This window comes from Sphaerodactylus townsendi, linkage group LG08 (genome assembly GCF_021028975.2).
Source record: "Sphaerodactylus townsendi isolate TG3544 linkage group LG08, MPM_Stown_v2.3, whole genome shotgun sequence".
Taxonomy (NCBI): domain Eukaryota; kingdom Metazoa; phylum Chordata; class Lepidosauria; order Squamata; family Sphaerodactylidae; genus Sphaerodactylus; species Sphaerodactylus townsendi.
The window spans coordinates 31,877,589-31,904,346 of record NC_059432.1 but is presented as its reverse complement, the minus strand read 5'-3'; the positions used below and the strand labels follow the sequence as shown (position 1 = coordinate 31,904,346).

Here is a 26,758-nt window from a genome sequence, read left to right as displayed (position 1 = left end):
TCACGCCCAGTCTGCAATCAATTGTTTCTTCCCAAATCTCTTTGATCCACCTCTATTCCATGTCTAGCCCCACAATTCCCCATAGATTTAACACAGTCTAGTAAACTGGACTGAATTTGTGGTTTAGCTTTTCTTTCAAAAAATGAATGTTCCATTAAAGAAGCTCAGTCAAGCTCTTCACATGAGCAGAGGAGTCATTTTCAGCTCGCCAGTCAGCCAGCCAGCAGCTTGGCTTTAAACTTTAGGACAGTGGAAAGTGAAGTGCTTTCCATTGCTCGGTATTGTTCAGGCTCCTTTATAGCTTGGCAGAGGACACTTTGCAATCCTGACTTGCAAATCCCTTGAGGATTTCCAGATCTTAATCCCTAACCAGTGGAATTTACGGTGACATCAGACTTGATCTGAAATTGCTTTTAATAGTTTCACACTGTTTTCCCACCCCCACCAGTTGAACAAGACTTGGCATTCCCCAGTCCTCCATATGAAGCCTGCTAAGTGACCTTGGGCCAATCTCAGTTCTCTCAGAACTCTCTCAGCTCATGTAGAGACAGGCCACAACAAACCACCTCTGAGCAGCTCTTGCTTTGAAAACTCCATCAGCATTTGCTATAAACAGCTGTGACTTGACAGCAAACTCACATGCTCACATTGGTGTTAACTATCTTAAAACCCGGGTCACTGTGCTCTTTCCAACTGTTAACTAGTTGAGCAAAACTAGCATATGATCTGTCTGTTTTATTTTTATATGACTTTTACATAATTGCCCTGTACTTCAAACATGTTTGGCTCCATGTCCATGTTGGTTGTTTATTTTTCCATACCCCTGTATAAATTATATAGCAGAGGTACCATTCTGAGAAAAAAAATATATTGAGTGCTTTATGTTTTGTATAAGTAGAAGGTAGAAATGTTTAAATGTAAATATGTTGATAGAATGAACGATCTAGAATTTGCTGTCTAGATTGAGAAGATATGTTTGAAAGGTTTTTTGTATAAGAAAGTCTGTCTTGAACTTTTTAACCTTTACACGTCACTGTAAAAATCACATGATCTTGAGTGTCTTTGAGCCTAACTGGAGGGATGTCTTGTCTGCTAAGTCTGCCAAGATCTTGCCAAGGTTCTTGTTCAGTCACTCATGTGAACTGCAAATGAGACATTGCTCCCTCCCCTTTCAGTTGGAGATTGACCTAAAGAAGTGGTGGCGAACCTATGGCACGGGTGCCAGAGGTGGCACTCAGAGTTCTCTCTGTGGGCATGTGCAAACAGAGTTCATCATGTGGGGGGGGATCACCCCCCCACACACACATCTAGGCTGGCCTGGGCCACTGGACTAGAATATTAGCATTAAACCTAAGACCTAGTTTTGGGGAAGCAGTGTAGGTAACCCTGTTAAACACTGTTAAACCCCACTGATTTTCATGCGAAGAACTAAACATGATCTTTTATTTGGGAGTAAGTCTGTGCTGGCAATGGGGCTTGCTTCTGAGTAAACCCTCCTAGGGTTGTGATTCACCTGTTCAAAGAGTTGCACGGTTGCTTCAAAGCAAAGCCACCGACTACCACCAAGCTTACTCCCTAGTAATGCATGCCTTGGAGCCAACCTTTTTTTCTAAACTAAAACCTCAGTATTCAGGTTAAATTGCCATGTTGGCACTTTGCGATAAATAAGTGGGTTTTGGGTTGCAGTTTGGACACTCAGTCTTGAAAAGGTTTGCTATCACTGACCTAAAGTAACGTAAGGCTATATAGAAAACCTGCCTTCACGGAGGATTTGTTTAAGATGAGCTCACTGTAGTCAGGTGGGGATGAGATAATGCAGACTAATGCATAAAACTATAAAAGCAGAAGTTTTAGCTCACTCTTTGTTCTTTCAGCCTGGCTTTCTAACCAAGTTGTGAGATGCTACTGGGTGCTTGGAGTCTGGACTTTAGAACCAGGATGCAAGCTACCCCTGGACTTTTGGGCTTGGCTTCCAGCCTTGTTTCAAGATGCACTGGGACTGGGTTCTTGCCTGGCAGGAGATCTCTGGAACTCCTGCTGGGGCAAGAAAGCCAGTAAGCTGTATTTTTGCCTTCTTTCTTTTACAGCAAGAAAGAAAGTTGGTTAGGTAAGTTTCTTAGGCAAAACTCTCTTGGAAAATTTATCTGATAGGTGAAGACTGTATTCTATTTGACTTCTCTAAAAGAAAATGTTGTTATATTAAAGTTGTTTATTTTTATCTCTTTTATTCCTGATATGGTTCAAGTAAATAGATACTTATAGATAAGTCTCTGGAGTCATTGATTGATTTTATGACCCTGAGCAGGTTTTATGTCTGGGTCATTAGGTTGTGAGAGCATTTGGATTTGAACCTGATAAGCAGATGTACTTACGTAAAGTATTGCATAGCATATGAAGAAGTAGGCTTTAATCAATGAAATCTTACGGTGAAATAAATTTTTGGTAGTCTTAAGGTGACTCACACAGCTACCCTTCTGGAATTGCTCAAAAAAGAACTCCCCCACCCCACCCTATAATGCATAAAAGACTCTTCTGCCCTTCTTCCAAATTCAGTAAATTACATACATATAAAAGAATAAATAAAAAACAAATTAAGAGCAAGTTCAATCTGTATCTTTAGGAAAAGGAGTCTTCAATAGGGTATACACTGAAACTATTCCAGAAGCTTATTTGTGTCCAGAGTGGTCTATCCTTGGCATATAAGTAGTTGAAATAAAAATATGGCAAAAGCAATATTCAAATGACAACAGAAGTTGAATTATCATTAAAATGCTACACTCTAATGAAGTTCTATGCACTTATGACAATTGCTTAAGCTGTGTGAGAAGGCTGAGGATTGCACCACATATATCTGTTGTGAATGAAATATATAGCCATATTGCTGGCCTTTTCATGCCTAGGCCTGCGCAGTAGTGGTATAATCGTGGAGCGTCTGACATTACTGTAATTGATTATCTGGAAATGTTATGACCTTCTGGTTCACTAGATCTTTTTTCCCCCTGAGTAATCCAACAGGAATCAAACTGCTGTTGCTCTCTATTGTCTCACCTCCTGTTCCTATGATTCCTCACAACACTTATCTAGTCTGCTTGCCTCTTCATTTCACATTGATGTGTCAATAACAGATCTAGGTAGCTGGAAGTTCCTGCCTCCTCTGCTGCCTGATGGCAGCTCTGTCTGCTTTCTGTGTGAAAGGTCCCAGAGTCAAGTCCCAACACCTCCAGCAAAATGGATCAAGTAGTAGAGTGGTGTGAAAGACCTCTCACTGAGACCCTGGTGAGCCAATGCCAGTCAACTTTAGACTCCGTGTAAAGCGGAAATTCAGAATTTTGATGTCTGCTAGGGGGCAGTAGCCCCTTCTCCCCACTTTCACAGGCAGGATGGAGTTTGTTTCTGTTAGAACCTGTCAAAAAGACATGTATAGATGAGCAAACTCTACATGACAGATGTGTCCACCCCTAGACAGGTGCCGTGCGCATAATCAATGTTGAGTGCAACAATAGTAACGTGTGTATAACTGATAAGACCCGTGCACCTGATTGGGACCTGTATTATATATAGTTGGCACAGAGAACACAGAGGAGTGTGCCTGCAAACACCTGTTGTCTGACGAAGCAGTTTGGTAGTCGTACCAATAAATAGAACTTCTGCACCATTGACTGTGTGTCTGTTAGTTGTTTCTGCATTGCATTTTACAAGGTGGTCTACTCCAAGTAGCCGCTGCTTCAACAGTTTCAAACAGCTGTGCAGATAAAAATTCTAGATTTCTCTCTCAAGCCAGGCACAAGAATCTAATTGAATCTCAATGTATTCCTTGCCTGGAGTTGTGGGGGGGAAGGAAGGTTGTATTCAAGGATAACGGTGCATATTTAGTAAGTGGCAATGGAGTAAAAGTTAAGAAACATAGGCTCATCCCGCACACGCAGAATAATGCACTTTCAAGCTGCTTTCAGGGCTCTTTGAAGCTGTGCAGAATGGCAAAAACAGTTGTGAAAGCAGCTTGAAAGTGCATTATTTTGCGTGTGCGGAATGAGCCATAGAATTTATATTGGGCAGCTGGGTGGGTTGCAGTGGATCTGCCACAAGGGAGAGTCTGACAGAATGGTTGGTGCTAAAAAACCGAGCATTTTGTATAGAGAGTTGGCTGTTCTGCCATTTGATTTTAGGATTGCATTTTTAAAAAATTTGTATTCAGTGACATGCCTTTGCCCTTGTAAAACAACAGAATGAAAATCCATCCCATTTCTTCATGGAAAATGGCAGGTGACCAATGTAATTGCACTATATCACTCCCATCATAATCTCAGTAACATAATTTCCTGTAGGTTGAACGAACGCCACCCCTATGCGCACTGGGATTGGAAACTGCTTCATTTCTTCTCATGTCAGCTCAGTTGCTTGGGATTTTTTTTTCCATGACGGAATATTGCAGATTGCATAAAATATTTATGATGCTATAGAAAGAGTCTCTGTAAAATTTAATTTTAAGTTTGGTTTTTTAAGCTAGTTTTTGGCATAATAAAACGTGTTTTTGCCACCGGCACTCTTGTCAATTCAAAATAGCAAGGCACTGCTGTTCCAGTCAGCTGGGAGGTTAGCAGGCAAGCCAATTTCTTTGGCTTCCCTCAATTCCTGCAGCAGTGCGAAGATAGCATGCAGAAGTGCAATACCAGGTCTGTATCAATAAAACTACTTTAGGAACAGGTGTAATACAACATGACACCCATTCTGAACATAACAAACTTTGGGTAAATTGATGTATTTTTAAAAATCCTTTCTCTTGACTGTAGAGTTGAATTTGTGTGGAAACAGAAATTGACTTCAGAGCTGCCCAAACGGCGCCCTGTTCACATTACAGTGAATATATGTGTATTCTGCCTGTACCTGTGTACATCCGTTTGTAAGAAAGATCCAATGTATGTCCACTTTACGAATTAAACTGGGGACCTGTGTGTACATTTAGAACATCCAGAGTCAGGCAGCTAGGTTTGGTAGGCAATAAGAAGTATGATCAGATGATATAGTCCAAGTTCAAATACAGATAGGACAGAGTCCAAGGCGTCCAACAGTAGAGGGCAAATTCAAAAGATAGGGGTCAGGTGCAAATATAAAAGAGGCATGTTCACCAAAAGTCCAGAGTTCAGCACAGAAACAAAGGCAAGCAGCTCAAGGGTATTGTCACATCATTTCCACACCAGCTTTTCTTTGCTAACTGCTTAAATAGGAAAGTGACTTGCTGCCATGAATAAGCTAGCTGGGCTAATCCAGCATCCCAAGCCAGGTGTCATTCATCACACTACCTCCACTTTGCTGTCAGGAACTGATCTGTGTTGAGCCAGCAATTGTGCACTTCATATCTTTCCTGCAGTTCTCTTCATAGATGCCTCTGTCATTGTTCTAAAAGTTCTGGCAACCCTAAAGGTGAGGCTGGCAGTTCCTGGGTTTCAGGCAGGACTTGAGTTGCTGAGTTAAAGAGCTGAGGGCACAGTGTAGCAATTTTTGACGGTAAGTATTTCTGAGTCTTGGCTTCTTCCTGTGATTGCTTATCTGATATTAGCCCGAGACTGAGACGGAGTCCCTCTGAGGAGGTATCACCAGGCTGGTCCATAACATTGAGTATAGCCGCTGTGAGTGCCAAAGCAGTAAAACAGTGGTTTCTAAATCCAAATTCTGTAATGGAAATCTTGATATCAGGTTCAAAATTTTAAAAATGGTTTGCAATTCAGCATGCTAAGTGGAAGGGGAATTTAAGTAACTGCATCTGTCTGGTATGGTTGTTAATAATGGATGTCGCTAATGTCTGGTGCCAACTGCATTTTGATGTAAAAGCTCATGGCAGGAGCTCATGGTTACTATTATTTGAAACATTTTGTCCTGCCTTTCTATTCAGATACAGCCCTAAAAGCAGGAAACAGTTAAAAAGCATTAAAACCAACTTTTAAAAAATACATTAAAAAACAATAATTCTATACAAGGGTCATTAGTAAGGAAATATCAAACAAAACAAAAACATGTTCACCTGCTGGTGGATGATAGAGGGTGACAGACAAATCTTCCTGGGGAGGAAATTCTATGATGTTTACAAACCTGTGTCTTTTCAGGTAAAGCAAATAGCCAGGGCAGGAGAGAGAATCTGATGGTAGGAGGGAATGACGCTTAAAGAGGCAGTTTCATTTCAGTTTTAATAGATCTGCCAGTCACAGGAGATTGTAGTCAAAGTGACACCTAGGAAGCAATTGCAACCATGATGCTGCCGACTCCATGGTGTTACTCAACTGGGGAGGCAGGGAAAAGCATCTCACAGTTTGGAGCTGCTAACCATCCTCAGATGGCAGAACATGACTAAATCATGATAAAAGAGACATCCAGAAGTGTCTAATCTTGCAGGCTCACTGATAGCTATGAATTAGGTACCGCTGACATAATTCTTTTCTGCCTGCTCTATAATATGTGTCTGCTTCAGTGGATTAAAAAAATTAATACTGTCAGTTCAGCAGAACCACCTGCCTCATACAGATTGTGTACAGCAGAAGACTATAGCGTCGCTGTCTTAATCAGAGGATCATTTGAAGAGCTACACTTAGCAAGGCTCCAGTGACAATTAATATTTTTTTTCAGGAGATGCAGCATATGGTGTCATAAATTATATACTTCAGCATAATGAATGTTCAGTCTATTCCCTGCACTGCTTTCTTCCACTACCCTCCCATATGGTACTGAGCAAATGAGCTTCTTGGATTGTGAAGTCTGCAACCTCTAAAGGATACATGTAGACCGTGTTCTTTGACTGTGGTTGCCAGCTCTTGAGATGCCTCTTGTTAGCTGTGTGGCCAAAACAGGGTCTGCGTAGTGCTGCTTTTCCTAGTAAAATTCTGCAGAAATCGGGCCCACTGTTTTTCTCCGCATTGCAAATGTTTGTCAGGGTTTTTTTTAAGTGTATTCACTTTTCTCTCCCAGTTTGCTGGCACAAAGGTTTTGTCAAATGAATGTGCCACAACTTCTCCAAGCTCCTAGAAATGGCTTACACTCAAGCAACGGCTATTCATTTCGATGACGTTTGGCAAGAGTGGAGTATTTCTAATCCACAGTTGCTATTTGCCCAGAGATAATGTGAGAAAGTGCACAGTGTGTTGGTTTTGGATATGAGGCTTAGGCTGAGTGATTACCATGACATTTTCTGGATAGCCTGAGATATGCCATTATCATTCACTCTGAACTACCCTTTGGGGAAGATAGGTAAGAACTGTAAAGCACTTTGGCCATAAATCAACACAACCTTTAATGTGCCTCTGTCTGTCTAAATCAATAGGTTGAAATGCTCTTAAGTCTGTGTGATGTTGTGGCTGACAGTTTTTACTTGAAACAGCCATTGCTAATACCTACATTTTAAAACAACGATTGCCATCCCAACAGTAAAACTGTTAGACTCACACTGCAATCCAAAGGGGCGGGGGACCACTGAAAAGGTGGTGTATCCCCTATTCCAGCATAAATGCCCTGTAATTCAGCATAAGGGGCATTTCTGACAGTGCCAGAGTGACATGTGGCATCAACACAGCTGTGGCACCAGCACCTCTTTGATGCAGGAGCCCATGGCAGTGCTGAAAGGGGTGTTCTTGAGGAGCAGCTCACTGCAGCTGACTTCCTAAGCCAGTGGTAGTGAACCTATGGCACAGGTGCCAGAGGTGGCACTCAGAGCCCTCTCTGTGGGCATGCGCAAACAGAGTGCTCCCCACATCTAGGCTGGCCTGGGCTGCTGGGCTCGATTATTAGCATTAAACCTAAGACCCAGTTTTGGGGAAGCAGCCCTGTTAAGCGCTGTTAAACCCCACTGATTTTCATGCGAAGAACTAAAGCACGATCCTTTACCTGGGAGTAAGCTCGGTTGCTGGCAATGGGGCTTGCTTCTGAGAAAACCCTCCTAGCATCGTGATTCACACCCATTGGAAGAGTTGCACGGTTGCTTCAAAGCAAAGCCACCAACTACCACCAAGCCTACTCCTGAGTAACGCATGCCTCGGAGCCCACTGTTTTTTCTAAATGAAAACCTCAGTATTCAGGTTAAATTGCCATGTTGGCACTTTGCGATAAATAAGTGGGTTTTGGGTTGCAATTTGGGCACTCGGTCTGGAAAAGGTTCGCCATCACTGTCCTAAGCCCTTTTGGACTGGGAATGCCTCCATTTATTGTCGCAGATTTACACTGGCAAAATGGTCAGGGCAGTCCATTGTGCTGCAATACGGGGATTTCACAGAGGTCATAGAAGCATCTTTTTGGCTTATTGACCACAGCACAGGAAGCCTTCTAGGAGGTGGCAAGCTGTGCCATTCCCAATCATGCTGCAGTACCCCGCCTTAGGATTGCACTGTCAGTGTTAGATTGCACAGTTAGGATTGCACTGTCAGTGTTAGAATCCACTTGAGTCAACTTTGTTAACATCTGATATGCAAAAATTGAACTTAATTAATAACCCCCTTAGTAAATCTCAGCTCTGGGAGCTTTAAAACTGCTCCCCTGGAGCTTAACTCTCCAATTACTTTGAATTTTTGGTCTCAAACCCATGCTAGCTCAGAGCTTGGCATTTAAATCTCATTACATTATGGTCAGCATTTTTTGTTCACTTCAAACTTGTAAGTTCAGTTTGCCAGGATCTCAGTCAGTCGTTTGTCTAACATTTATGTTTTACAATGCTTTAACACTGCATTTCATGTTTAAAAAAATTAGAACCCCAGTAATGATTGCCTTGATGTCTCCAGTGTTGTTGGCTTGGATCCTGAACAGGAAAAATTGAGTGGTACTAGCTGCAGCAAATTCCTGCTCTTCCCCATTTCATTGCAACCTTTTGTATTTCTCAAAATGGTTCTTCTGGAAACAATATTCAAAGTCATGATAACTTTGAAATATTAAAATATTAGAAGTATTAGTTAGCATTGGTTAGCATTTCCAAATGGACTCTGTCTCAGTGAAGAGTTTTCTCCTTCAGAATAACCATTAGTTTATTTAATTCCTTGGTCAGTTATATGTAGTCAAACAGTCCTAGGGAATATTGCTTGTAGTTTCCTCAGAAAAAAAACATAGTGAGGGAGTTTTAGACTCTGGACTGAATGGTTATATCAGCTTCCCCCAGTGGTGGGATTCAGCAGGTTCGCACCACTTCAATCGAACCGGTTGTTAAAATGGTGCTTGTAAACAACCAGTTGTTAAATTATTTGAATCCCACCACCAGAACCAGTTGTTAAATTATTTGAGTCCCACCACTGGCTTCCCCTCTCTAGATGATAAAACACACTTTAATTGCACAGATACAGTATGTTTTGGTGGTGGGAGGAGATTGCTGAACTGGTGAGTTTTGCCTCCAAATGTCAGGGCCTTAAATTCTAGCCTGATAGCACCACTTTTAATATATGCAGTCTTGCATAACATATCTTCCAGAATGTATGCCAAAAGAACAGTCTCAATTCTGGGACACAACTATGCTGGATGGGAAAATAACATAAAGGTTTTGGATTACAGATTAGCTTGGTCTGCTTGTGTTCAGTTAACAGGTGTCCTTTTTAAGTATGTGCTGGTGAAAAGCATTTGTTGCTAAGTCTGTTGAGAGTAGACAATCTCAGTGTGCCAGAGCTGCTAAGGGACGACCAGTGAGAAGGGGAAATAACCTCAAGCAGGTGAACTCCATGCTCCAATGCTCAGCATACGTTTTTCCAGTGATACACAAGAGATACTCCCTGAGCAGCTGTGACCTTTTTCAAGCCTAGAGGTTTTAATTTGGAAGGTCTGTAAAATTCCAAAGCCAGTCCAGACTGCAAGATAGGTTTGCTGGGCTGAAGAAAACAACAGCTCTTCAGAGAAGAAAAATGGTGCATGCAAACTATGGGCTATTCAGACAGTGAAAGTGACTCTTCTGAGAGAGTGCGCTATTTGTCCGGAAGTAGCGACGAAGATTATGCACTTGAAGCTGGAAAAAACTCAGAGTTAGTGGACTATATTTTAATAATGATTTTGTGCTGAAGCTTTTCTGGTTTGGGCACTGTGACTATCTAGAGTGCTGCATTATATTGAACATTTGACTTAGACAAATACGCAGGCTATATTAAATTTTTGCATGTGTGAACTTAATGTAATTTTTCGGATCTGAACCTTTCTATATATATTTTTGTCAAATGGCGTTAACCTAAAGATGTACTATGGAACAAAATAATTGCCATGAATTGAATGCAGATATTAATACATAATAGCGAAGTGCAAATAGTATTCTTAGGTTAATAGTCTTAAACTGCAGTACAGGAATATTAACCTTTTCCTTTTTGAAACCTGAGTTCAATTCTAAACTAAATTCTGTTGTGCAGTAGCTTTTGCTATGCATGTGACCTTTTAGAAGATATTAAAAGGCATCCCTCTTGCATTGTGACATTAAAAAAAGAGAACAAACATTTTGCTATATCCCACTTCAACATTGAAAAAAATCTTATGTTCTTGAGGCAACGTATGTTGGGCCACTAAACACAGGAAACAAAAAGGCAGCATGGAAGGATCATATCCAATTCTGTAAGCAAGCATAACACTCTCCAGGTAGACATTCTCTTGCACCAAAAATTATTAATATATATTCTGTTTTTCTTTTTTTACATGTCAGCTCAGTGGCAGTAGTGATGTGTAGTGCTGCTGGTTTATAATGACAAGCATTAATTTGTGTACTTGAGTATCAGAAAGTACCCTTTTATCAGAAAGAATCCCATTTGTTTATACACTTTTTCTTTAGAAAGTTACATGTTAAACAATTCCCATTGTTTGGGATAGTTGTAGCATCAGGTCTAGACTATGGACTTACTGAGAAATATTTCCCCCTGTTTCACTTAGCATGCACCCTAATGTTACATGCATCCTGGGCAGCTATAAGTAATTGACTTTAAGTTTTTATATTCAGCTACTTTAATAATTCAGACATTTTAAAATAATATTTTTTTAAATTGTGCAACAAATTATCTGTCCAGTGATGGGATTCAGCAGGTTTGCACCACTTCGGCAGAACCGGTTGTTAAAATGGTGCTTGTAAACAACCAGTTGTTAAATTATTTGAATCTCATCATCGCAACTGGTTGTTAAATTATTTGAATCCCACCACTGGGTCTGTCCCTTTTATATAGGGGCTTCCAGATAGGGGCATGAAAATGTGCATCCTCTGTAGCAGCAGCAGATGTTGTGGGAGAAGTCAGGAATGCTATCCACGCCCCCTATTTCCTCATTGCTGCTGTCACCCCCAACTCTTGCTCCTCCTCTTACCCCCATGCACCTGGGCAAAAATTATTAAAATTATGCCGTCATTCCTGTGGGCTCCCCAAAATCCGTTCAATTCTGAGCCACACTGTAGTTCTAGAGAGCAGTTCAGCAGAATATACTTGATATAAGGGTTCGGTCCCTTTTGGTAGTGCAAGGACTTTATCCCTGGCTCGCTGAAGGAGAAGCGACCTGCATTGCCACCCGAGGGTGGGACTGGCACTGCTCAGAGTTCCTAACAAAATAACGACACAACACTCTTGTCTGTGGGTTAAAATTTTGGCCATAGCCAAACCGTTTTATTGACAAAGGATGAAAAGAAGTGTGAGGCGCAGTATGGGATCTGATCTGAACACTGGGCAGCCCGAGAGCTGTCCCCCAGTGAAAACTTTCCTCCAACCCGCCAGTTGGAGGAAACTGTTAACCTTGCGCAGCAATCGTGGAACCCAGCCGGCGATCTGCTCCAGGGTGGGGCCAAGGGCCAGGTCAAAGCCTAATATAGGCTCCTGGCCGCCCCACCTGCTGACGCCCATAGTGGGTGTGGCCAACGCCTCCCTTCTGCCCTTCTGAGGGGAGGCATGGCAGGGCCTCTTTGCAGTGTCCATCCCGGGCAGCAATGGCAGGCCCTGTTGATTCCAGGGCCGCTCTTTCCTGTATTGGTGGTCTCCTGAGTTTCTCAGAATTCCAGGAACATATAGTGAACTAAGTGATTTGCCCCAGTTTATAGAGAGATTCCAACTGCAGTATATCATTTATCGTATTTTGATCTTTTGTAGTAGTAACTTCATTTATAACCTGTTTCAAATTGCTTTAAAAGTGCTCCCATGCTGTGTCAAAACAGACATCAGATATGGTATTGATTTTAAAATAAGTGTCTGTTTCTTCAGAGGCCATTTTTACCAGCTCTGTTCCTTTAAGACAATTGGGTTTTTTTTTCTCTATTATCTACTCTTCTGTGGAGGCATAATCAGAAACCTTCAGACATCTAGTGAATATTTGCAAGAAAAGCTGCAGAAGTTTAGGACATTGTTAAGAAAGAGGATTGGTGAAGTGGGTGTCTGGCTGATTCCACATGGGCCAAAAACAGCAGTGTAAAAACGGTGTGAAAACAGTATAAACCCTTTTACACCGTTTTAAACCCTTTTATACCATTTTCACACCGTTTTCATACTGCTGTTTTTGGCCCCTGCGGAATCAGCCTATGTGTCTGCCACCACGCTTGTATCTTCAGATATCAATGAGGCTTACTGATCTAACCAACTCTGATTTCTTACTTGTCTTTGTGGGAGGTTTATTTAACTTATATAAAATACAGTTTAAAAAATGCTGTCCTAAGCACTTGGCCTCCCCCTCTTCCATTTTCTGCCACCCTTTTTCCTCCAGAAAGATTCAAATGGTTTTTAATGAACTCTGCCATCTAGTTAAGCAGATTTTAGTAAGGGCAGGACTGTTATGTAAATGTTATCTACATATTGATTTTAGTGCTTTATGAAACATGGTAGCTGCCCTGAGCCTGCCAGGGGAAGGGTGGCATATGAAATTAATGAAATAAAAAGTAAATATTTATATATTTCTAAGACCATTGATTTTAATGTCCATTGCTTCTTTCCAACAGCCCATCAGCAAAATGTCCCCAACCAATGTCATTATGTATTGTTGAAGGCTTTCACGGCCGGATTCAACTGATTCTGGTGGGTTTTCTGGGCTGTGTGGCCATGGTTTGATGGATCTTGTTCCTAATGTTTCGCCTGCATCTGTGGCTGGTACCTTCAGAAGTGGATCACAGAGAGAAGTCTGTTACACACTGCTACACCTCTGGAGATGCCAGCCACAGATGTAGGCGAAACGATAGGAACAAGATCCACCAGACCATGGCCACACAACCCGGAAAATCCACCAGAACTGATGTCATTATGTTTGTCTGTAGGATCATATGACTTATACCACTTAGTAGGATGTCAGTGCTTAGGTTTGGATGTATCCTCAGAGAAATGCTCAAATTGGATTTCAGACAGTATGTGACTGATTTTAGTTTGGAGTTCTACATATAGTATAACTTCATTAATTTTGAAAAAAAATATAATTACTTATTATTTCATGATTTATGAAAGAACTATATACTTTTCAAATATGTGAGTAATACTTTCAGAATAACAGCAGCATAAAATAAAAGCCCAAACCACACTTTTCAGAGAAACACCCATGTTTGAATCCCGTATGTCACACTTACCTCCACAGTCTGTTTCATGTAGCTGAAAATAAGCTAATTGGGCAATAAACACTTTGAGGGTAAGGAATGCAAGGCGAAAGCCATTTGTGGGGAGGTGGAAGACCTTTTCTCTTTTTCTGTATATCAATGTAAAAAACATGTCACCAACTAGATCTGTGCTAGAGATAAAAGTTACACTCATTTTGATGCTCAGAGGACATGTTCTCTGCTTGCCATGGGCCTTCTGTCTAAGGGTAATCTTCATTCCTATTTGGATTCTCTGGTTAGTTTAAAGTTATGTAGAATAGTTATACACTCAAGATTTAATTGCCCTTTTTTTCAATGGTTTTGTTGAGTCGTTTGCTATGATTCCTTTTATAGACAGGCAATATCTCTGCCCACTTCAGTCAGTGGACTCCTTGGTACATGTTTTTTTCCAATGGCCGTGTGTCCCAAATGAGGCTAAAATGGGTTGTGCCATGTTTTAATAAATGGTCCACATTTTCTAGAACAACTTTAGATTTAAAAAGTTCCTCTTAGAGGACTCTGACCCTCAGCGTACTTATTTTGTTGCTCATTTTTTAGAGTCTGCAGAGAAGAGTCGAAGGGAGGTGTTTTTACGTATAACGCAGCCCCAGACTTTTTGGGGGCTTCTGTTGTGGCAGCAGACAGGGAGAAGCAAGCCCCAGCTTCCAAGCAATGTGCACACACGCACTTAGGGTTGGAGCACATGACAGGGCCCAGCAGGTACTGATCCAGGTCTGAAAATGAGTGTGCACACCTATAAAGGGTGGCACGTGCCGTGCTCCGGCCTCTTTCGGGGCAGTCAAGCAAGCAGACCCACCCTCCCTTCCCTTTGGTTAAAAGGGTTTTTGTGGGGTTTATAATGTTTGTTAAATGCTTTTTTCATCGCAGCCTTGGCGGGTATGGGCATAGGAGCACATACTTTCTGGGGAGGCCGAGCTTGAGTGCCGGACCTTCCTGTGGTTGGGAATCTCAATAAGAACATAAGAACAAGCCAAAGCTGGATCGAGACCAAAGTCCATCTAGTCCAGCTCTCTGCTACTCCAGTGGTCCCATTTTCAGGGTGCCTCCTTTGGGAGGGCTCACATGTAGGATGTGAACGCCAATGGCTCTTCATGCGGCTGTTGCTCCCGCGATCACCTGGTCTGTTAAAGGCATTTGCAATCTCAAGATCAAAGAGGATCGAAGATTAGAGTAGCCATAAATGCGACTTCTCCTCCATAAATCTGTCCAAGCCCCTTTTTAAAAGCTATCCAGGTTAGTGGCCATCACACACCCACCTCCATGTGGCAGCATATTCCAAACACCCAGTCACACGTTCGCGTGAAGAAGTGTTTCCTTTTATTAGTCCTAATTCTTCCCCCAGCATTTTCAATGAATGCCCCCTGGTTCTAGTAGATTGTGAGAAAGTGAGAGAAAAAAATTCTCTCTGTCAACATTTTTTTCTAAATTCCCTAATGCATAATTCTTTGTAGACTTCAATCATTATCCCCCCTCAGCCGCCTCCTCCTCCAAACTAAAGAGTCCCAAACGCTGCAGCCTCTCCTCATAGGGAAGGTGCTCCAGTCCCTCAATCATCCTTGTTGCCAGTTCTTCTCTGCACTTCTTTTCTATCTCCTCAATATCCTTTTTTTGAGATGCGGCGACCAGAACTGGACACAGTACTCCAAGTGCGGTCGCACCACTGCTTTATATAAGGGCATGACAATCTTTGCAGTTTTATTATCAATTCCTTTTCTAATGATCCCCAGCATAGAGTTTGCCTTTTTCACAGCTGCCATGCATTGAGTTGACATTCCCATGGAACTATCAACTAAGACGCCTAAATCCCTTTCCTGGTCTGTGACTGATAGCACTGACCCCTGTAGCGTGTATGTGAAGTTTGGATTTTTTGCCCCTATGTGCATCACTTTACATTTTGCTACATTGAACTGCATTTGCCATTTCTGAGCCCACTCACCTAATTTATCAAGGTCCGCTTGGAGGTCTGGGGGTGGGGCGGGCTCAATAATACAAGCTGTGGAGACTCTGCTAGGGAGTCCACTACCCCCCAGCAGAAAGGGGTGTCACATATTGGGCATGTGCTCAGGTGGAACCTAGTAACTTTCTGTTCCAGTTCCCCAACAGGGATTAGCAAGGGTGCTGCCCGGCTGCTAGGATGTGCCCCTTATGCTCGCCCAGCTTCCTACATTGTATTAATAAAAAGGGCTGCGGCCCAATTTTATTCCAAAGAGAATTATGTTATTGGGGCAAGCGGGACCCCACATATCAGCACACAATCAGTCTTTTTAAAGTTTTATGGTTGTATTGTTCAAGATTTCAGCCTGAAAACAGGGGGTTGAAAGAATGGTGGGGAGATAGTTCTGCTGAAAGATACCTGTATTCTACTCTGACACTTTATCCCTATTTCAACCCTGAATAGAACAGAGCTGTGCTTCAAAACATGGGTCTATTGTCTTCATATATACCACAGCCTTCCCACCAACCTGTTTGTTACTTACTGTGTTCACTTTAAAAAGGCATGGAAATTACATTATTGGCATTCATGCTTCTGATGTAGCCTGGAGTACGAAATAAGTTGCCTGTTTCTGCCAAGCTGAACTGCAAAATGACACACACCAGCAATCAGGAAAAATTAATTGCAGGGGGGGGGGGAGGGGTGTGTATCTAAATGACTGAGCAGCTTAGTTGTTGAGAAAACAACTTTGTATGCTAATGTTGTTTTGAGAAATGCTTTTGCAGAGCTGCAGGATAAAAAAAACTTCACATTTTTGTCAGTGTTCTAAAATGTAATAAAATGGTAAGAGATCATTGTCATTTGCAAGGTGCATCAACACTCTGTTTTTACTGCACTATTGAGACAATTAGTGGAATGTTCTGTCTAAAAATATATGTTATTGTCCTTTCAGGGAAGATGTCAGGACAGCCAATGTTATTGCTGCTGAAGCCGTAACGTGTCTTGTAATCGACAGAGAGTAAGTACAAAATTTGTTAGTATAGCATACAGTTTGATGCTGATGTTCAGTTATCCATTAGAAACTGACATCGTTTAACCTTTTTGCATTAGTATTGGGGTCAGATGGTCCTTAATTTTTGCTTAAAAGAGTATTTTGCAATGATTCCAATGGATGTTGAGATAATAGTTTAAAGTAGAGAGATTCAAATGTACATGGGGTAACACCCAGGATATGGAATTCTCTCCAATGTTAATTATATTTGTGATCTTAAACTCCTGATGTATTCTTTTCCTTCCACTCCAAAGCCCTGATGGTATGCATACCTACATTTCCAATATGCATACCTACATTTCCTCTTGATATCACCCGCCAGCTCAACACTGTGATGTAGGGATACATACCACAGTAAGCCTACAAGGGCTAATTTCTTCCCCACCACCAGAACTATATGGAAGGCCTTGTTTTTGCCTTGTGTGCTTGCTGAAGCTGTGGCCTCTGAGTGCATGCTGGAGATACCCATTAGTAATTGCCCTCTCCCAATTGAAACCAATATAATAACCTGTTGTTGAGTCTACCCAGCATCTCATGTGTTATCTATCTATCTATCTATCTATCTATCTATCTATCTATCTATCTATCTATCTATCTATCTATCTATCTATCTATCTATCTATCTATCTATCTATCTATCTATCTATCTATCTATCTATCTATCTATCTATCTATCTATCTATCTATCTATCTATCTATCTATCTATCTATCTATCTATCTATCTATCTATCTATCTATGGGATTTCTATACTGCCCAGTCCCCAAAAGGCTCTCATAGTGTTGACTATGGAGCAGGGTTTTAGGGTGCACTGAAATCAGGATAGGTAAGAGTAACCTGTGTCCTGATCTGGATGGACCAGGCTAGCTTGATTTAATCAAATCTCAGAAGTTAAGTAGGGACAGCCCTAGTTAGTAGTTGAATGGGAGACCACAAAGGAAGTCCAGGGTTGCTATGTAGAGGTGGGCAATGGTAAACCACCTCTGTTCATCTCTTGCCTTGAAAACCCTACAGGCTGTGACTTGATGACAATTTTCACCACCAAAACTAACCCTACATACCACAGAGGATATTAGAAGCATGAAGCATTTGTTGTGAAATTTCACTATTTGCATCCCAGTACCTTGGATATACTATGTTTAAGAACATAAGAACATAAGAACTAGCCTGCTGGATCAGACCAGAGTCCATCTAGTCCAGCATTCTGCTACTCGCAGTGGCCCACCAGGTGCCTTTGGGAGCTCACATGCAGGAGGTGAAAGCAATGGCCTGCTGCTGCTGCTGCTCCTGAACACCTGGTCTGCTAAGGCATTTGCAATCTGAGATCAAGGAGGATCAAGATTGGTATCCAGAGATCGACTTCTCCTCCATAAATCTGTCCAAGCCCTTTTTAAAGCTATCCAGGTTAGTGGCCATAACCACCTCCTGTGGCAGCATATTCCAAACACCAATCACACATTGCATGAAGAAGTGTTTCCTTTTATTAGTCCTTATTCTTCCCCCCAACATTTTCAACTTCTCCTTCTACTCTTAAAACTGGCTTGAATCATTTTTTAAACACACACACAGACAAAACAAAATAAAGCTGAAACACCACAGAGAAATTGACTTTATTGTAGTGGAAGATGCATGGCACCAGTTAGGAAGATGTTATTAGAAATTTTAAACGCCCTTCTGAATTTAGTTGTGACTCCAAATTAGGAAGGTTGCAAAGTTGTGAACAGTTGTCAGTGAGGGAAAATTTGCTTTGTATTATTGAATGGTAAGAAAATTCTAGTTCCAAGGAAATATGTAGGCTGTTTTAAATTAAAGGCCCACTGGAATTTCTCTGAGTCTACATCCAGTAGAGGCAGATGAGGGACGTTAAGAATGTTAGCTAAGTCACCTCTCTGACACACGGCAAGATAGGTTCCATGTTTTATAAAATAACGGTTCTGCTGTAGCAATCCATAGGGAAAGATGGAAATTAATGAACCCAATTAGACACTTTCGGCAGATATTCATTGAGGAAAACCTGCTAACCGATTGCTCATATTTTATTTGAATGATCCTGTACAAACATTTTGTCATTGGAGTTTAATCATAATTAAAATAAATGGGTGGAATTAATTCAAAAATTAGCTTTTAATCATCAAGTAATTATTTATGATTTTTGTGGCAGCAGCCTAATATGTTTTTCTTTTGCTGCCGTCGATGCCCTTGAAGTAGCAAGAGGTGCAAATAGAACTCTGAAGTCTCGCTCATCCACATAATATCAGAGAATGTCGGCAGTGTTGTGCAACTGAGTGTGACGACATTTACGCTATTTATAGCCAAATATGTGCATTGCTTCATTGTGACCTGGGAGAATCTTATTTTGCTGTTGCCCTATCTATTTCCACCACTCAGTTAATTATATATGGAAAGCTAAGTGGTGAGACTTGCTTTAGATTAGTGGGAACCTATTAGGCTCTGTAAAAAAGTACATGTCTCTGTTAATTGTTCACATCAATATTTTCAAGATGTCTTCTCACAGATTATTCAAATTGCATATTAGGGATGCAGCCCTGTGGCCATTCATATCTTGCTTACTCCATAAAGCAGTGGTGGCGAACCTTTGGCACTCCAGATGTTATGGACTACAATTCCCATCAACCCCTGCCAGCATGGCCAGTTGGCCATGCTGGCAGGGGCTGATGGGAATTGTAGTCCATAACATCTGGAGTGCCAAAGGTTCGCCACCACGGCCATAAAGTGTGTGACTTCAAACCACAAATCTTATGAGTGGTGGTTGGGTATGCTCACAAAGCTTCTCTGTAACTTCTGTGGAAGAGCAGCTTGGCAGGAAAAAAAGTGGGATTAACCCAGTAAACTACCTTTTTATAGAAGTGATTGGGGAAGGCTATTCCGTCAGGATCTCTGGACTGGTGGCTTGTCAAGAGAAACTCAACGATACACAACTAAATCCTATCGATTTGACCTGTCAATGGTGAGGTCCGTGAAGTCAAGGCAGGAGTCACTACAGTTGGATCCAATAGTTCAGACATTGTTCTAGCAAAGACTGAAGGTGGACTGAGAAGTAATCCTGCACAGAGATGGAGATACAAGCCTCACCTTTCTGGGAACAGACTACCAACTCTTACAGGTGTCATGCTTGGTTATGGAATAGAGTTCTCTGGTGCAGTTGGGATTAACTTGTGGGGCATGAGTGGTCAGTTGGGAGAGCCTTCAGGGGCTGCAGTGGGCTCTGAATTGTAGGGTTTGGAGACTGGGTCTGTAGAGGAAGGCAGGACTGTGTCCCAGGTCAGGGGAGCTGACACACTCTCTTGGAATTCTTTCTAGGCATAAAAGAGAAGCACCTCTGATTCTCCTTTCTAATGTGGTGTCAGGACATCCTCCTCCCCTTTGTTTGTATTTTTATCCTTCTTCTATACCTGAAGGCCTCTGGGCGGGTTACAGCATAAGATAAAAGTCAAAATACCGATAACCTAAAAACAATTGCACTCTATTATCAAGGTCTTCCGTTTCTTCAGCTAGTGAGGAGGAGACGGAACCCTAGTCCATAACATTTAGGTTTTGATCCCCGGAGCTTAAATAACTTTGAATCATCTCCTACAGCATTTAATCTTTCTATCTATCACATTTTGATCTTACCCTTCCTTCAAAAGTTCCGGTGGCAGACAGGTTTTGCCCTTTTCTGTTCTCTTCTCACAGCAACCAGCGAGATAAGTTAGACCAGAGAGTTACTGGCATTTGGTTACCTTGTGAGCTTCATGAGCATAGTGTGGAGCTGAATCTGGATTTCCCAGTTCTAGCCTGACATTCTAACCATTACACCATACTGACTTGAATAGAATGTAAAAGACAGGTGTTTTTAAATCAGATTTAGCAATCTGAGCATAAATATTTTTATGATGCAGGTGACAATGTAGGTTTTTCATTCATATCACAAGATGATTTAGGCAAAAAAAGCTGAGAGTTGCATATATGGAAACATCCTTAATATTCTCAGTTTATGGCTTTTTAATATTTTTATGCACATGACAGGGATTTCTTTCTTTTTCTTCCAAGAAGCAGACCTGCTCTATAGCACTGCATCAATTTTGTAGGAAAATCTGAGTCCATCTTTTTTGCTAAAAGATGAAAAAAACCTACATGTTGGACTCTAGCAGCTGGATACAACATGGGCCAACTGGAATGTTTTTCTCATCAACTTTTTTTTAAAACAATAGTGGCCATGCAGTTCCAAAGACTTAAAGGCATGTAAGATTTTGGAAGAGGAGATTTCTGCTGATTCCTCCTTCCTGCTTTGCTCCCTGTGCTGCTTTCTGACTTCCATGAGCAAAATGTTGTGAGGTTCGTCGAGCTGCTTTTGGAGGAGGGATATGGTGGAAATTGAAGGCTTCTCCTAAAGAAAAGTGCTCTTCGGAACTGCTTGAATGAAAGCAGGACCTTATATTAATTGATGATTTTAATCAGCAGGTTTCAGAAACAGCCAAAGTTGACAGAAATTAACAGGGCACGTTATCGTGGCCTATGCTGAATGAAGAATGAATTGGGAGGAAAGAACCCTTTGGAAGGAGAGAGATAAATTCTTAAACTTCAGTTTTGTATTCATGTGTTCAGTTATGTTGGGCACAGCTTGTACTTGCCAAGCTTCCAGAGTCTATAATGGGGTCTGACAGCAGATTCATTTTCCTTAAAGAAAGTCAGTCCGTGGTTATTATTAGAACCCAAATACCTCCGGTTTCAGAAGAGATGACTTCTACCTCAACACTATTGTATCCCAACAGGATACAGGGTTGTGGGCCCAAACCTTGCCCTTCTGTCCAAAATCCTTCTTACAAGAAAGTCACATTGGTGACAGCTGTCCTTTCTTCCACATTAGAGGGTTTAGGATTGCAGTTGTATCTAGGCATTCTCAAGCCTGCAGGAAATGCCGTGTGTCCTTGTAACTTTCAACAACACGGGGCGTTCCCGCTCAAACTCAATACTGCATTCCTGGTCCTATTGCACTGCTAATTAGATATCGTACACTCTAGGAATACATTATTGCTCGCATTGTCATTCAGTTTTGAAGTATCGTTTAATTGTTTATTTGAGGCCTCAGTGCAGCAGTCCTAACCAGGGCGCCCACCGACACCTTTTCTGGTGCCTACTTTTTTAGCAAGGGGGGGGCAAAGGGGGAGAGGGAGGGGTGGCATGCAAGGGAAGAGGTGTGAGGAAGGAAAGGGAGTGAGGGGTGGCATGCAAGTAAGGGGAGGGAAGGGAAGGGGACCCGGCATCTGGACATGGCCCACCCACCCTAGCGGAGGGAGGGGTGGCATGCAAGGGAAGAGGAGTAAGGGAGGAGAGGGAGGGAGGGGTGGCATGCAAGTAAGGGGAGGGAGGGGAAGGAGAATTTGAGAATAAGAATTTGGTTAGAGCGTTAATCACTATAGTTTGAAGCTATCTTTCTTGGTAAAGAAAAAAACAGGCAAAGGACTTCTTTTAATTTTGCACTATTCTGATTCATCTATACAGAACTATATCATTTGTCTTCTGCTAAGCTCCAGTGTATGAGAATTTGTTCTTTCCAATCTAAGCAAGAAAGCAAATGTGTGTTTTTACTATTTTATTGTATATTGTATGCCTATATTGTATATTGAATTGTTTATGTTATACCATGTTGGGAGCCAGCCTGAGCCTGGCCTCAGCTAGGGTAGAGCAGGATAAAAATTGCAATAAAGAAAAGTAAAGTATTCTAGTTGCTCTTAATATGGTTATAAATAGACTCTGTCTAAAAAAAAGTATTTCTATGAAACTTCAAAAATTACTAGTCTTGTGCATGGGGAAGGGCCATGGTCCGTCTTCGCCACATATAATTTCCAAGGTTCAGTGCCTGGCATTAGAGCAGGCACTAGAAGTACCTCTTCCCGACATCCTGGAAAGGTACCCCTGGTCTGAGTAGACAATACTGACTTTTACAGATCAAATGCAGCTTTCATTTGTTCAAGTGTGAACATTACTTCTCTTTAAATATTTTAGTAGCTTGAAAAAGTCTTTGTAAATGCATTATATGGGCAAATGGAAAACAGAATCTCAATTTAAAAAATGTAGATTTAACTGTGATCCAGTGAGCCCAATTCAGGTTTAAAGGATATTTTCATGTTTCGCTTCTGATTTTGTTTTACAAGCAGTACATAGGTCCCTGTGCAGACAAAGCCAAAAAGGGTGTGTGTGTTTTAAGTCTGCAAGACGTTTTATTTGTGCTGTGCAGAAAGGGCTATAGGGACTTGCTTTTGAAGGGCCTCTGTGGTCAAAACATTCCTGCTACTAAGCTAGCCAAGCAGATTTCTGAATTGCATTAGCGAACACTTTGGTTATGTTGTATACATAACTAGTGGTGGGGCTTTTAACTTTTCACTGCTTGTAACTTTGTCAGACTTTAACTTCCCCACATTGGTAGAAGCTGTCCGATGTCTCAGGTAGAGATATTAATATCACCTGCTACCTGACTTTTTTTACTGGAGATGTCAGAAATTTAACCTGAGACTTTTACATGCAAAAGAGATGCACTGCTACCAAACCAAAGTCCCTTCTACTCTAATGTATAGAACTGAAAGTTACAGCTAAAGTTTCCTCTGTGGCAAAGAAAGATCTGTTGTATAGCAAAGGCTAACAGTTAATACATTTTAAGAAATTAAAGGATAAAGATGGTAGCACAAATCTTAGTGAACTGAAACCACCTAATATTAACAACTGATGTATGTCCTGGATAGAATTTAGGCTGGATTTAGATTTAGAAGGTGTAGTGAAAATGGGTGGAAGGAACATTAACCATTTGAGATATCCAATTGATACCACATTACTGGCAGAAAATAGCGAAGACTTGAAATGACTACTGATGAAGGTTAAAAGGGCCAATGCAGGATTACTGCTGATTATTAAGACAAATGTAATGACATTTTCATAGAAACTAAAAAACCTAAAGGTTCACAAAGAAAAATTGAAATTGTTAAAGACTTGCTAGTCTTGGTCTCAATCATCCTCCAAAAGGAAGTCAACCATGGAAGGAACTAGAAAAGATCCTTAAGTGTGAAAGGAAGCATCACTGAAGATCAAGGTCAAAATAATTCATACTATGGTATTTCACATTAGTATGGATGTGAAAGTTGGGTAACAAAAAATGCTGACAAAAAGAAAATTGATTAATTTGATTTGTGGTGTTGCAGGATATAGACCACCAAAATGACAAATAAATAGTTTCTAGATCCAGTCGAGCCTGAATTTTGCCTAGAGAGGCTGAGGCTGTCATTCTTTGGTTACATCATGAAAAGACAAGACTCATTGGAAAATGCACTAATAGTGGGAAAAACTGAAGGCAGATGAGATGGATTGACTTAATAGTGACTGCAACATGAGATGGATTGACTCAACTGTGGTCACAACATGAGATGGATTGACTCAATAAAGGAAGCCATGGACTTCAGTTTCCAAGACCTGAGCCAAGTTGTTAATTATAAGATGTTTTGGAGGTCATTAATTCATAGAGTCACTTTAAGTTAGAAGTGATTTGCAACATAGACAGGACAACAGGCAAAATGTAACTGTAAGGGATCTATCAAGAATTCCCATCATTCATTTTGTTTTAGTTTAAAATGAACCTATTCCCAGCATTCATTTTTTAGTTTCTTTTTAAAGCACAATAGTCTCATCAGTGCCAACGAAATACTAGTGAGGCATACCAAACCAGAATGTTTGTCCATCAATGAGGTTGTCTCCAGCAATCCACTTTTAATCTACTAATGTAGTGGGTAGACCTGCTGAAACCAAGGAAAGGGAATTAACAAGAATAGGAGAAAAGCAAATGTTGGGGAATGTGGTATCTGTTGACACATATCTGAAGCCTGTTGTTGAGCTGGAAAATCACAGTGTACATGGAGCCTCATTTGTAAGAAGTCACAAAATGTTAGACATGGCTCAGTGTTGATGTTATGGTTTAATTAAACTACCCCGCAATCAATGTATTATGTGAATGTGGTCCTTTATACCAGTTATAGTTAGTTTGGGTCTATCCAACCAAGTTCTGAAGCCAGGATGTGAACTTCAGCCCTTTCTGCACAGGCCAATAAACCCGGGATGATAATGGTACAAAAAACCATTTTGGAGGGGAAGTTTGCACAGCTCTCGCCCCAAAGCGAGGCTGCTCTGTATTCCCCGCAAAACGGGTTGTTTGAGAATCACACTATTTGTGATTCTTTTGTTTTAGCGCATTTTGCAGCCGATCGCATTCAAAAGGCTGCCCTGGGAAGCATTGTACTTGGCCATGCCTTCCGGTTTTTAAACATCCCCGCTTTGTGGCTGCATAGCTACGCAGGGTTGCAGGAATGTCTCGCATGAGTGCGAGATGTCAGCATGGCTGTGGGGGCCATGCAAGCCCTCCCTCATGGCTACGGAGGTAAGTCTCTTTTAAAAAGCCATGCGTCCATGCAAAGGCATGATAGCAGTGCACATTTCCTCTGCTGGTTCTGGTCACTACCTGCACTGAGGCATGTGAATGGGGCAAGAGAAAGAGCAGGTTCCTTTATCCCGCCTGCAACCCACTCTCCCTGTGCTGTGCGGAAGCAGCCTAAATGTATTAGCCAGAGTTAATCTTAAAAATGGCTTCTCGTTAACATACAAACATGGCAGACTGGGTTCATCCTGCCTTGTTTCCTGTTGATAATCCATTCTTATCTTGGCTACAGAGAAGTCTGCTCAAAACCACTTTGCTGGGGCAGCCCACCTGACTCAGCGTGAGCAAGAAAAGAAGCAGCATCAGCATTTGGATTTATACCCCACTTTTCTCACCTGCAAAGAGTCTCAAGGAGACTTACAAACTCCTTTCCCTTCCTCTCCCCTCAACAGACACCTTGTGAGGTAGGTGGAGCTGAGAGAGCTCTGAAGAACTGTGATTAGCCCAAGGTCACCCAGCAGGCTTCATGTGAAGGAGTGGGGAAACTAATCCAGTTCACCAGATATGAAGGTGAAGGTGTGGGGAATCAAACCCCATTATTTAGATTAGAGTCCACCTGTTGTTGACCACTACACTACGCTAGTGTAGTTTAGAGAAGCATGGTTTTGGTTGCTAATCCTTTGGACTGCTTGTGCTTGTTACTTGGTACCATCACCAGAAGAGTTGATGGTTGCAATCTCCACAGACAGCTCAGTGATAGCCGAACAAATCCAAATGGTGTGTGTGTCTTAGAGTGTGTGACTGGCCCAAGGTCATCCGGAAACCTCCCTTGCAGAGTGGGGATTCAAATCTGGTTCTCCTAGCTCTTACTGTAACCATTACAACACTGAAACTATGTTAGATGATATGGCTAGAGTCTCTACAGGTGCCTATACCATTGTAAAGTCCATGGTAAAAAAGCTGAGTGGATGTGCTAACTATTTTCCCATCCAGAACTTATACATTCTCTGAATTCCCTTTCCTTTTCAGACAATATAGAGGGAACATGGCAAGCAGGATCAGTCACCATAGCATGCTATCAGAGAGAGAGAGAGAGAGAACTTATCTTTAACTCTGCGTTCTGAGGCTGAATAAGTAGGTCCTGACATCCCAGCGTCCCTCTCAGCTCTTAGGAGGGGAGAGAGGACTGTTTCTATCTAAAACACCAGGGTGGTTAATGGTATGAGATTTTCACAAACACAATCCAATTTATGATAAAACCTTGTTGCAAAAATGTTACATTTTGCACAGCATCCTGTCAAACCAAAGTATCCATCATTGTGTTAATGAACATGCCGACTAGTTGTATATCGTTGCAAGACTACTTTGCCAGAAGTTCTGAATCAGGTCTTTTACTGGCTTGCTTATTCCATCTACTTTCAATAGCATTTCCTCCTGTCACTCTTCAAGCTGAATACCTAAATTCACTGACTGTCAGAATACCGAAATTTTTTTTAAATTTCTGTAACGGCTTTGTAGATTTAGAATTAAAATGTGGCTTTACTCCACTCATTTCTGCAAATCATTTTCTCCTTCAATTCTTTGAAGGTTTATGTCAACAGTGGGTTATTATACCATCTTAACCCTCCATATGACAGTGAGGTCACCATCATCATATTTTCCTTCTCCTTCACCCCATAAAAATTGTTGAAGCTCCTCGAGCTCTTTAAAAAAAAACTAGCAAGAGAAATCAAGGGATTTTCTTGCTTTGAAGGATTTGGTATATCAGGGATGGCTAACTTCAGTAATCTTGACTTAAGGCTGTTCTCCAGACTTTGTATTTACG

At 41.4% G+C, this 26,758-nt stretch overlaps 1 protein-coding gene across 4 annotated transcripts in view; it reads left to right on the top strand.

Annotated features, from left to right (window-relative positions):
* The window catches only part of PRKG1 (protein kinase cGMP-dependent 1), a 916,981-nt gene that overhangs the window by 750,190 nt on the left and 140,033 nt on the right, over positions 1-26,758 (top strand). For 3 of the 4 annotated variants that reach the window (XM_048505459.1, XM_048505458.1, XM_048505460.1), the window contains one exon: positions 16,420-16,485. In XM_048505459.1, coding sequence (XP_048361416.1) covers positions 16,420-16,485 — 66 coding nt within the window. Of the gene's footprint in view, positions 1-9,820; positions 9,975-16,419; positions 16,486-26,758 lie in introns of those variants that run through there. The other variant, XM_048505461.1, reaches the window with a different exon arrangement.